Source organism: Lolium rigidum, chromosome 5 (assembly GCF_022539505.1).
Source record: "Lolium rigidum isolate FL_2022 chromosome 5, APGP_CSIRO_Lrig_0.1, whole genome shotgun sequence".
In the NCBI taxonomy this organism is placed as follows: Eukaryota; Viridiplantae; Streptophyta; class Magnoliopsida; order Poales; family Poaceae; genus Lolium; species Lolium rigidum.
This window is the reverse complement of record NC_061512.1, coordinates 225,919,536-225,933,018: the sequence shown is the minus strand read 5'-3', so window position 1 is coordinate 225,933,018 and position 13,483 is coordinate 225,919,536. Positions and strand designations below refer to the sequence as shown.

Sequence of the window (13,483 nt, the reverse complement as noted above, 5' to 3'; positions counted from 1 at the left end):
ACGAGTGGAGATGCTCTTAGATCTCGATCTCGAAGTGGCCACCAGAACTATGCTAGTTAGACAGACTTTATTTTTCAGCAGTTTATTGTTAGCATTAGGATTCAACATAATTCTCCTAATCGTCATCTAGAACACCAAAACAGTAAATCGATAGGGGTTAAACTAACCAGAATTAGGAGAGTGTCCATGGCGATGGACATGACCTCATTGTGGCGTCGAGCTTGTCGAGGAAGAGGAGACAGAGGGCCGTAGTCATTGACGAAGCCCATGGACGCCAGCACTGGCCGTGGCCGGTGGTGGTGATAGTCTTCTGATCCCCTTGGCCCTCGTTTTAGGATCTGGTAGTTAGGAGTATTGGGGTTTTTGACCCGTACATGTGTGTTTTCCCAAAGGGGCCTTCCTCCTCTTTTTATATGTGCAGGGCCAGGGGACAGGGACCTAAACCAGAACATTGTTTTGGACCTCCGATCAAGGCTCCAAGGTGAGGGGAACGTGGTAGACCATTATATTTCTCTCGGTTTGTTTGTTACCTGAGAGCAGTTCCAACATTCTCCCCCTTGATCGTAAGGATAACAAACATCATAAGACCACTCTCAATAGAAATAACATACCAAAATAAAGTGTTACGATGACCAATGAAATGTCATAGAACCTCTTTACCTATAGTACATCATTCTATATCAAAACGGAAAACATATTACTTTACGAGAGTTGGTTTATTTGACGGTCCTTATTTCCAGGATCAAAAAGGCTTCCCATCAACCCATGCCGACAACATAATCGTAAATATGGGTGATAAGCCTTCGATTAAATGGATCCATACAAAACATATTGATATGCTTAACATTAATACGTTGATCCTGGATTCTATCTTTCACAACACAAAACATATTGTCTATGATTTTGGCAACACCATTTGACTTGTTTTTACTCGCATAGAAGACTGCGTGTCACAATGCAGTAAGTGGTTAAAATATTGTCTACCATTTTAGTTTTGGGAATAAAACTTCTTTGACATACAACCTGCCCAATAGCCTCATAACATGCCACTTAATAGTTTGCATCAGTACTCATGCCATCAATATTAAATTTGGAGCTTTTCCACGATATAACTCCACATGCGAAGGTGAGGATTTAACATGACGCGGAAACTTTAATATCCACACACCTCGCAAAAAAAGTCTAAATAACCCACAACCTCTAGGTTACCAAACATCATATTAATAAGCATGTAAATTTTATTGTCTTGCATGTAGTGCAAAAGATCTTTTGGCGGCTTTTCCAGTGGTGTATTGCTGGACTTATTGTACATTTTCCAATTATCCTAATCATAAATAGGGCATGTTCATTATTGAATAGACATGTTGCTTATGCCAACTAAAACATAAGGAACCGATATTATCTGATCAGTTTAAATGGTTCCTTGGATATATAAATGTCCACCTTTATCGTCCTTAACTTTAGTAGCAGGTGAGACAAAGTACTAGTGCATAATATTTTTCGTTCGTACTCCATCAACATGTATAGCATCATAATAGAACTTATACTCCTTTTGGATCGGACTTATATATTGGCGAACCTCAATACAATCAAGGTATGAGGCATTACCAAGACCCTTCATATCATAATAGAGAAGACTGAAATCTCTTGGATAGCTAGTAAGATTCAATCTACATAAAATAGTGAAGCTTACTCCCCCTCGTCTTGAGGTACTATTGTAACAAGATTTCCTTAGAGTCAAATTTAGTTTTGTAGGACCATATATGGCCTACCATTATTTAACTCATTTAGCAAATTCTGTTAAGTTCCATACATCAGTAAATCTCATAATCTTCATCATACATGGCAAATTCACCAAGATAAAATGTCCATACACATTATTTATCACAGGAAATTTGTTGAGGCTCAACACCAAGTGTTGCATTAGGGACTGCATAACTCTCAACATAACTGATGCGTATGAACAAATATCTCATGGAATTCTCCTTAAGATTCATGCTCATAAGCTCAAGGTCCCCGTGATCACTTTATTTAGGAGAACATGGCTCCAAAACTTGATAGTGCTTCATTTCAGTTCTAAACCACAACGCCATTGGGCAGAAGGTGGAAAAGAACTTGATAAAATTATTGCGGCACATGATTATAAACGACGTTGGTCAGAATTACAATCATGAGCCACATGGTACTGACAAACTTGCCACTTTTAGTGAAGCAAGACAAATGATCATAAACAACGTTGGTCAGAAATATAACCATAAGCCATATACTACACCATAAACAACATTAGAATGGCCAACTTGCCACTTAATCATTCATGTGTGTTTCATAGTGTTCATAAGGGAGTAAGAACACATTAACATGAAAAAGGAGTCAAAGTTTTAGTGTGATTTTTCATTCATTCTCTCCAAATAGGATTTTTTGGTGTTTCGATGTCAAAGGGGGAGAAGAGAGTAGAGTCTAGGATCACGGGGTTCCTTGGTTGCACAAGCCATGCTGATACTTTATTTGCTTCTTATTTGGCTTGTGCTTATTTGCTTGCTTTTCATTTGCTACTTTGAATAATTCGTGTCTGGATAGGTATTTGTATTCTTAATCTCTATGTTGGCATGATTATGCTTTATGCTTATATATCTTGATATATACATATACATACCATGCTTGTTTCCTAAAGATATTGGGGGGCTTCTCATATTCCACAAATGGTGCACTTTGCATTCAAACGCAAATTCTCCAAGTGCACACATTATGGTGGAGCTGTCTTAATATAATCTTATATGGAATCAAGGTTTTAGCTTATCATAATATCTATATGTGACTCTAGCTCGGTTTGTCATCGTATACCAAAAATGAGGAGATTGTAAGGGTATTTTACCCTTATCCATTATTTTGGTAACAATGACACCGTTGCTAGAGTAATTGGACTAATACATGTCTATGAGATTATTCCCAGGTATTAGCCAAATAGGCATAATGGTGTATCAATGGAACAAGAAGGAAAAAGAGACCCCCTGATACGTCTCCAACGTATTTGTAATTTCTTATGTTCCATGCTACTTTTATGATGATACACATATGTTTTATACACACTTTATATCGTTTTGATGCATTTTCCGGAACTAACCTATTAACAAGATGCCGAAGTGCCAGTTCCTGTTTTCTGCTGTTTTTGGTTTCAGAAATCCTAGAAAGGAAATATTCTCGGAATCGGACGAAATCAACGCCAAATATCTTATTTTTCCCGGAAGCTTCCAGAGCACCAAAGAGGGGCAAGAGGGGAGCCAGGGGGGCCCCACCCCACAAGGCGGCGCGGCCAAGGGGGGGGGGCGCCCCCTATGGTCTGGCTGCCCCAGGACCCCTCCGAGGCTGCCCTTCCGCCTATATAAAGCCTCCGTCGCGAAAACCCTAAAGGAATAAGCCACGATACGAGAAAAGTTCCAGAGCCGCCGCCATCGCGAAGCCAAGATTCGGGGGACAGAAGTCTCTGTTCCGGCACGCCGCCGGGACGGGGAAGTGCCCCCGGAAGGCATCTCCATCGACACCACCGCCATCTTCATCGCCATCGCTGTCTCCTATGATGAGGAGGGAGTAGTTCATCCCCGAGGCTAAGGGCTGTACCGTAGCTATGTGGTTCATCTCTCTCTCCCATGTGATTTTTATGTGATCATGAGCTTTGTGATCTAGTTGAATATCATCTATGTGCTACTCTAGTGATGTTATTAGAGTAATCTATTCCTCCTCCATGATGTAATGTTGACAGTGTGTGCATCATGTAGTACTTGGTATAAGCTATGATTGTGATCTCTTGTAGATTATGAAGTTAACTATTACTATGATAGTATTGATGCGATCTATTCCCCCTTTCATAGCCTGACGGTGACAGTGTGCATGCTATGTTAGTACTCGGTATAATTGCAATGGTCTATTATGCATTCTAAGGTTACTTAAATATGAACTCCAAATGTTGTGGAGCTTGTTAACTCCGGCTTGAGGGAGCTCTTGTAGCCCTACACAATGAATGGTGTTTGTCATCCAACAAGAGAGTGTAGAGAAAGTAGTATTTGTTTATTCAGTTATGTGATCAATGTTGAGAGTGTCCACTAGTGAAAGTATGATCCCTAGGCCTTGTTTCTAAGCATCGAAACTCCGTTTATTTACTGTTCTACTGCATGTTTACTCGCTACCATATTTTATTCAGATTGTTATTACCACTCATATTCATCCATATTGCTTGCATCTTACTATCTCTTCGCCGAACTAGTGCACCTATACATCTGACAAGTGTATTAGGTGTGTTGGGGACACAAGAGACTTCTTGTATAGTGATTGCAGGGTTGCTTGATATCTTTGTCCTCTACCTCCCTAAGTTCGATAAACCTTGGGTGATTCACTTAAGGGAAACTTGCTGCTGTTCTACAAACCTCTGCTCTTGGAAGCCCAACACTGTCTACAGGAATAGAAGCGTGCGTAGAAATCACCCCCACTTCGTCAAAAATGAAAAAGATCTCCTCAGCAACATGCCGTTCACCGGCCCGGTCAGACCGGCCGTGGCACCGACCAGCCCGGCGCCGACCGGCCCCTGGACCGATGCACACCGGGCACTGTCTAGGGGACTTTTCCCTTCGTCCGGTTTGGACCGGCGTCATCCGATCCCACGCCCGGCCAGACCGGGCTGTGGACCGGGTGCCCCGGTCCGGACCGGCTTCAACACTGGTGGCAGCCGAGGGCCATGTACTGCGCGACAAGTTCGGCCCCGGTCACGACTCGGCACCAGGTCCGGTCTGGACCGAACGGTCCGGCCCCTGGCCCGGTCTGGCCGGCCCATACACCGGGTGGCCCGGTCCCAGGCCCGGTTGACCAGGTTCCTCTAAGAAATGCTGAGGTGGACAAGTTGCAACGGCCAGATTTCAAGTGACACTATAAATACCCCTTCTCCTACCTCTGAACAGTTAGGCACTACACTACAAGCTATTCTTGAGCTCTCTCTCTCATACTCCATTGATAGAAACACCACAAGCCTCAGATCCGCCTCCTCCTCCACTCAAACTCAAATCCCTCCGGGAAAAAGTTAGAGGAGGCCCTGATCTACCATTCTACCGGGCCAAATCTTGTTCTCCCTTGTATTCATCAAGAAACTTGCTCTCTAGGGTTCCTTGGAAACCCTAGGTGGGCAAAAGAGGTCCGGAAGCATCCGGTTGTGGATTTGCTTCTGACAAGATTGTGAAGGTTTGGAGGCTACCTCAAAGTCTACCACAATTGAGTGAGCTATTCCTTCGTGAAATAGGCTCCGGAGAATAGGGTGAGCCTTCGTGGCGTTGGGGAATCCTTCGTGGGACCTCCACCCCTCCAAACGTGACGTACCTTCTTGCAAAGGAAGGGAACACGAGAATAAACCCTCGTCTCCGTGTGCTATCGGTTATCTCTAACCAAACTCCTTACTTGTGATATAACTGCCTGTGAGAGCCTTCGTGCTCGAGTTACTTGTATCATCATATAGTGTGCCTCACCTAGTTTGCATTAGGCTCACCTTTATATTCCGCAAGGCCTAATATTGCAAAGAAATAATTAAAATTTGTAAAAACCTATTCACCCCCTCTAGGTTTACCATCTCTGAACTTTTAAAAACAGTAGCAACAAAGTGAACAAATGACCACGAATATCTACACAAAATCCCATCAATTTTCGATATGCGGTGGAACAAACCTCGCCGGACAACCAAACCAGTCGGCGACTACTACATCGAACCAGATCTGGCGACTAGATCCGGTTCGAATACTAACCTGACAACGGCGGAAACGATTCACCCTTGCTTCTGAACTGAGGGCGGATGATATCGAGGTCGCAAGCTCTTGCCACAGGGAATCGGCCCCTCGCCGTCGCCATCGCCGTCTCCGTCGGTGCTGAATGCCAGGAGAAAAGAGGAGAGAAAAGAACGGGCGGAAGGAGGGAAATAGATTTCCGATTCAAAATATTTCGGAAAAACCGGGCCAAAAAATAAAAGATGAACGGTTTCCAAAAAAAGAAAGGGACGAGGCGCGCGGAATGGGAATTGACTTCTCTTCCGTGCGAGCGCTTCACGCCGACAGAAACCAACCGCTCGAGCGGTTGAGTGCCAGGGAGAGAATTCGTGTTGTTTGCCCCTACATCATTAGGCTAATCTAGGCGTTTGATTTAGCAGTTCTCCCTACAAAAATGTATGACCTTTTATCCATCTTATAGATTCACTCACTTTTTTTTTTGTATCTTGTCTACTTTTAGTGTGTAGCTTCACTCCATTTAGTTTGTATCTAGTCTACTAATATAAATCTAAAACATCTTATATTAGTGCACAAAGGAAGTATCTTATAAGCTAGTCTCCATTTTTTTTTTTGTCATTGTAGTACTTCCTCCGTCTGCAAAAAGATGTCGCAGATTTGTGAAATACATATGTATATAATTGCCTTTCAGTATATAGATAGATGCAAATCTAGAGAAATCTACGATATCTTTTTTTAAACAGACGGAGTACTAAATTTTATTCAATGTTTGAAATAACTGAATGGCCACGTGTACATATAAGCTTCAAAACACGAAAATTCACAAAAAAGAAAAAGTCACAAGAACCCAGTTCCGTCGCGGCATGCGCTTCTTCTTATGCCATGAAAGTCGGAGCCTTCCTGACCTTGGTAACTTGCTCGAATGCATATGCCATCTCGATCAGCCTTGGCTCGTATCCCTTCATTCCACCGAAGCACAGTCCGAACGGCACCCCCATCTTGCCGTACCCCGCCGGCACGGTAATCCCTGGCATGCCGCCAATGGCAAGCACGCGAGACAAGAAGTCGTTGGGCGTCACGACAGCGTCGAGCTTGTGCTCTTTCATCAGCTTCTCCAGCCCATCGGTGGAGAGCTTTTTCAGCTGCCTGATCGCCGCTTTCTCCGTGGCACCGATGCCAGTCGTGTTCTCGGCCACCAGGAAGATGAGCTGCCCGACCTCCTCCAGCTTCTCCTGTCACACGCATAAATATTTTCAAATCAGATGCATGCCATTAACGATGACAAAATGCATACAAAATCAAATGAATCTGAAAGCTGGAGCTGACCTCAACGGGATGTGCGATGTTGAAAGCTATGACCTCCGCAAGCGATCGGACTGGGGAGTATGTCAAGTCGGAAAGGTATGCGTTGAGGCTCAACTTGAACTCTGCCGGTAATGCAATCTGTTGACCATTGTTTAAGGTATCCAGTATGGTGCTTAGGTTCTCTATGTCAAGGTTCTCGATAATGATCGCGCCTTGTTCCCTTCAAACAAATGTTGCAAATGTAATAGTACGGTATATGGTTTTATATTTAAACCACATATAGTATAATCTTTCGTAACATCCTAAGACAATAATGTGTAAACTAGTACCTGATCGAATTGAGATGTTGCTGGTAAAGTTGCAGCGTCCCGTTTGGGTTGTCGAAGAAGCCATTGGGTACACCAATCCTCTTCCCCATTAGTCCATCATTCTTCAAGAACTGCATGTATCCGCCATGAGGGATGTACTTTGAAGCTGCCCTTGTGGCTGCAGCGTCGAGGGCGTCGTAACCGGCGATGGCGTCCAACACACGGACCGCGTCCGTCACAGTACGGCAAATGGGCCTGCGGATTAATAAGAATAATCAATTACTCAATGGATATAAATATGCAATTTACTTTGTTTTATGCACGTAGAGATGATAATTTGTATTGTATGAAAATATTGCAAACACATAGTAGGAGTGTAGGACATATGGTATTAAACCTCTTGTTAAGTTGTACAATTATACTTTTTGTTGGGAATTTACACCTGTACTTGATTTTTTTGTGAAACACGGTACGCTCACATATGCGTACATACACTCACGCATATAAACGTACGTAGGTACCTTGATTAGCACAATACAAGATGTCACCTAGGGATGCAGTTTCTCTAACTTGAACCATTTTCTATGAAACATGCAATTGGTATGAAACTGGGTTCTAGTTGTGCATTTCTTGTGAAAAAAGTGTAGCTCATAACAAGTACCGGTTGAAGCTGCACATTTCGTAAAAGAAAGTGCATCTCGTATCAAAAACCGGTTACTACTTATATATCTATCTATTATATACTAAAAGCAAAATAAAGATGTTTTTTGAGGCATCAGGTTGATCCACGTATGCTTAAAAAATATAAACCGATGATATTAATCTCAACGTTTGAGATTAAAAATTAAAAGATGTTACGTACAATATTATATGTGTACAAAACTAAATATATGTCACGTAAACCCAGACGGATAGATGCGTTCTTTAAAAATAACAGTACGTGACATATCTTGGTGACATATCCGGTTGATCGGTTTCTTGCTAAATATTGCTATAACAACTAAAGTGGTTTCCAGGTTAGGCACGAGACGGAGCTACGTGGATACATGCATGTAAGTAAAAGTATTCCCTTATCAGGCAGGGGTTCAGCTGCACATACAAAAATTAGTTACTCGCGTTTTGCATATTAGATCTGCTCCAGCACTTCACCAATTTGAATTGCCAGATCCACCGCAGGGACACTTCACACCGCGGAAACAAAAAAAAATCCATAAATCAAAAAAAAAACTCAGAAAATCAATAATTATCTAAGCAACTTCCTATTTTAAGCGACATAGTTTTGATTTCCTTCGTCTCTTCCAGTTAAGATCCTATTTATTGGCTCTCTATACACTCGCTTGTACACATCACTAAAATATCGGCCTACATTAGTGGATCATATTTTGTCTCCACTTTTTATGCGTTAGATTAAATCACGCTATCTGTGTCTGTAATTTTTTTTACGCTATAGGCACATGGTAGCTTCGTGCATACAAAAAAGCTAGCTAGCTTGAACCTGATGGAAAATGTATGATACAATCTCAATTATAAATTAACGAATATATCTATATGAAGTCGAGTATGCTGATCACCGATGTATACCAATATGTATTTATGATTGAGTATAAAAAATATAATCTCGAGAAAATACATTTTTTTAGTTTAGAACAAAACATGCAAAGGGATACCAATGTTTCAAAAATATATTTTCTAAAATATTTTGCCATATCCAAGAGTTGGAGACTGCGTACAACTATACCCAAATAATCTTAACGGATCAATTCTGTAGGTGAGTCTCCACTCGGACTACAATATTCCAATTTGCCAATGAAGAGTTCTATCTTAGACGGTTTTATATTTTTTTAGAATTTAATCATCTCTATATAATTGGCCATCAATATAAATAAATAATTAAACTAAGCACATGTTATTTTCTAAGGAACTTCCTATTTTAAGTAACATAGTTTTGATTTCCTTCGTCTCTTCCAGTTAAAATCCTATTTATTGGCTCTCTATACACCCACCTGTACACATCACTGAAATATCGGTCTAGATTAGTGGATCATATTTTGTCTCCACTTTTTTTGCGTTAGATTAAATCACGCTATCTGTGCCGTAATTTTTTTACGCTATAGACACATGGTAGTTTCGTGCATACAAAAAAGCTAGCTAGCTTGAACGTGAAGGAAAATGTATGGTACAATCTTAAGTATAAATTAACCAATATATCTATATGAGTCGAGTATGCAGATCACCGATGTATACCTATATGTATTTATGATTGGGTATAAAAATTATAATCTCCAGAAAATACATTTCTTTTTTAGTTTAGAACAAAACATGCAAAGGGATACCGTTGTTTCAAAAATATATTTTCTAAAATATTTTGCCATATCAAAGAGTGGGAGACCGCGTACAACTATACCCAAATAATCTTAATGGATCAATTCTGTAGGTGAGTCTCCACTCAGAATACAATATTCCAATTTGATAATGAAGAGTTCTATCTTGGACGGGTTTATATTTTTTAAATTTAATCATCTCTATATAAATTGGCCATCAATATAAAGAAATAATTAAATTAAGCACATGTTATTTTCTACTTCTTTTGTTGTTTATTACTTTTAATGTAAGATAAATATTTATATACAATACAATGCACCAATTGGACTTGGAGTACGCATTCATATTAAGAATGTACCATATTTTAGAAGAGTGTCATGGATTTTTAATGGGTATAGAAAATGAGAAGAAGAAAATTACACCCAAGGCAATAAAGTTTCTCATTAGTTAGTTTTCCTACCAATCAACAAACAATAACTTACTTTCAATTAATTGCATCATGAACAAATTACTTTGCTATTATATTCAAAAAAATATTATACGTTAATGATGATACATGTAACATATAGACTTATCTTTCACACAAACACTACAAAGATGCCCTCGCATTTGCGAGGGCCACCTTCCTAGTTTTCTCAAAAAATGCAACTCGTTGCAAAAACATGTGGTTAATTGTGTGTTTGGAAAGTGCACCTCGTATCGAAAACAAGTTGGAGCTCGACAGTTCTGGAGAATACGGAAGCTCCTATGCCACAAGTGTTACTAGTTGCGCATTTCTTTCGAAAAAAGTGCTGCTCGCATTAGAGTTCGTCATTTCTTGTGAAAAGTTCCGCTCGTATGAAAAATTGTTTGCTACTTGTATATTTCTTGTAAAAAAGTGCATAAAAATAAGTGAGCCTATCTTACTTTGGTTAGAGAAATGAATGTACAACCCAGCCACCAAATTTCAAAACCCTATCTTACTTTGGTTAGAGAAAAGTGAGCCTATCTTACTTTGGTTAGAGAAAAGTGAGCCTATCTTACTTTGGTTAGAGAAAACCAATGGCTAATTGCATGGTTCTTGAAAAAAAAATAAGTGCAACTCCTTTCGAAAACCAATGGCTAATTGCATGGTTCTTGAAAAAAAAATCAGCATAAATCTGTTAGAGTTGCACATTTCTTCAGAAAATGTAACTCATATAAAAACTAGTTGATGGTTGGTTGCGCATATCTGCTGAAAATGGTGCAACTTGCATCGAACACCAATTGGACTTGTTCATTTTGTGTGGCAGGTGCAACTCATACACCGGCTACTAGTTGCACATTTTGTTTAAAATCTCTGTTCGTACCCTGGCGGCTGGAAATTTTGTTTCAGTTTTCGTCCCATATTAGCACGTTTTTTGAAGAAATATCTGACCATTCTTCAGTCGACTGAGGCTTAAAAAAATCTCAGCGGGCTGCTATTTATCAATCCGTTAAAAATACTCCAACTTGTCTTGAGAGAGAAGTTGGCGTGATACTTCACATTCACTAGTAAAAATGCATGATTTCAGCAAACATGCACACAAAGTGAAATACGGCCAAGCATCTTTTACCCGACGGTGTCTTCCCTAGGCGTGATTGGGACAACCCCGGCCCGGCTGGTCAACCCCACCGTAGGCTTGATCCCGACCACCGAGTTGAGCGACGCAGGGCACAGTATGGAGCCGTCCGTCTCGGTTCCCAGCGTCACAGCCGCCATGTTCGCAGCTGCCGCGATGGCCGACCCCCCGCTCGACCCGCACGGGTCAGCCGACAGCACATACGGATTCTAGAGCCAAACAAGAAGATCAATATACACATGCTTAATTACTAAATGACCTATCCACCGGAGCAGAACAAGAACGCGATCGAATTACCCTGGCCTGGCCGCCGCGCGCGCTCCAGCCGTCTGTGCCGTCGAGGCTGCGGAAGTTGGACCACTCGTCCATGTTGGCCTTGCCCAGCACTATGGCGCCGGCGCGCCGGAGCCGGGACACCACGCCGGCGTCCCGCTTCGTCCTGGACCCGAGCAGCGCGAACGACCCGGCCGTCGTGTTGAGCTCGTCGCGGGTGGCAATGTTGTCCTTGAGAAGGACGGGAACGCCGTGGAGCTGCCCGCCCCTGCCGCCGATGGTGGAGAATTTCCCGGAGCGGCGCTCCGCGTCCGCGCGCTCGGCCTGGCGCAGCGCGTCCGGGTTGACCTCGATGACGGCGCGCAAGAGCGGGTTGAGGTCGTGAATGCGGTCCAGGTAGAACTGGACGAGGCAGACAGAGGTGAGGCTGCCGTTTCTGAAGCCCTGCTGGATTGTGTCGACGGTGGCTTCTTCGATCTGGAAGCCATGACCGCCAACGGCTGCGAGCAGCACAAGGGCGGCGGCCACTGCCAGGAACAGACGCGGCATCTCGTCAATGTTTTAGTCTCTATGTGTGTCTACTGAACTGTGCTCGGCTCGTCAAGCTAATATGGGTGTTGATCTATCTATCATCTTCCGAAGGGCCTCTCCCTATATATATATATCTTCATTCAATTCAATTGTTATGTTTCGTGGAAATGCCTCTTTTCTATATACTATTCTGTTTTGTTCGAAATATTTATTATGTTTTCGTCCAACAACTTGGAAATTAAACGACCTCTTACTTATAGGAAGCTGTGCTCTGGTAAACAATGGTTGTTTTGCTAGGAACACACCACGCAATGTCGTGGCTATTATAAGTATATGCGGCAACTCGCCTGCTTGACAGTGGATAATACAAAAGACACATGTGGTCATTATAAGTTATGTTTGACAAATGGCAGTCGACAACAAGCTGCTTCTTTCACAACTTTTCACCAAATTGTTTATTGGCTTAGCCAATTATTATGGTGTGGAACCAAGAAGAGCATAAAGGATATTCCCAAGAAGTTGCTTGTTACTCCTATGTACATATGGATATAAACTAATTGTATGTTCTGAGGGTTGAACATTGGCGCTCTCAGCTCTTTCCAGCATCTCGACATGTCTCTTTTCCGGTAAAATAAATAACTATTACTACCTCCATCCTAAATTTAAGGCTTATATTATTTTTAGAAAGTAAAACTATGTTAAGGTTAACTAAGATTTTACCAAAAATCATTAACATGCCAATTAATATCATTAAATAGATAATAAAATATATTTTCATATGGTATATACAAAATATTCGATTTGTTGATAGATTGTTTTAAAGTTTGGTTAAACTTTACTTGGTTTGACTTTTCAAAAAAATATGCCTTAAGCTTTGGGATGGAGGTAGTATGTTTGACCCGTTAAGCTTAGGAAGACACCATCCAACATCGTGACCAAACGTGCAATGGAAAATTAGCAATAAACAGCCACCCAAGTCTCCAAATTATACAAACTACAACTAGCTATACTAGAGAATTATAAGTTTTGTTTGACCAAAGGGAGTCGGCAACCTATTTTAATCAAAAAAATTATATTCTCCTTCAAACAGGTTTTTGCTCTGCTATATTAATATAGCAAACACACGATACAACCACGGTAGTCTCAAAAGGAAAGCAAATGCTGGGGCAGCAGCAAACACATGCCCCAAACAAACAAAAAAAGCAGAAATAAAATGGAGAAAGAGGCGGATTAACTAAACAAAGGTGGCCCGCAATAGCTGCGTCCTCCGGAGAAGTACCACTATGCTCTCAGCAGAGGCTCATAAAGTACCAACAAACACCTTCAAGAAGGAAAGCAACAACATTGTTGCCCGTACCAGATGGTCCTAGAGTTTCCCCCAACACACTGGGGGAAGTAGACGCATGGTAGC

At 41.6% G+C, this 13,483-nt stretch overlaps 1 protein-coding gene across 2 annotated transcripts; it reads right to left on the bottom strand.

Annotated features, from left to right (window-relative positions):
* Nucleotides 1-6,628: 6,628 nt before the first annotated feature.
* Nucleotides 6,629-12,090, bottom strand: LOC124655656 (probable amidase At4g34880). Of its 2 annotated transcripts, none has more exons than XM_047194517.1 (5): nucleotides 11,566-12,090; nucleotides 11,263-11,477; nucleotides 7,388-7,621; nucleotides 7,080-7,278; nucleotides 6,629-6,985 (listed from the first exon to the last, which is right to left on the bottom strand). In XM_047194517.1, exons 1-5 carry the CDS (start codon nucleotides 12,088-12,090, stop codon nucleotides 6,629-6,631), a joined length of 1,530 nt encoding a protein of 509 aa, XP_047050473.1. The 2 variants fall into 2 exon arrangements, with proteins under 2 accessions (XP_047050473.1, XP_047050474.1); XM_047194518.1 differs by having other exon boundaries at nucleotides 11,263-11,356; nucleotides 11,583-12,090.
* Nucleotides 12,091-13,483: the final 1,393 nt, after the last annotated feature.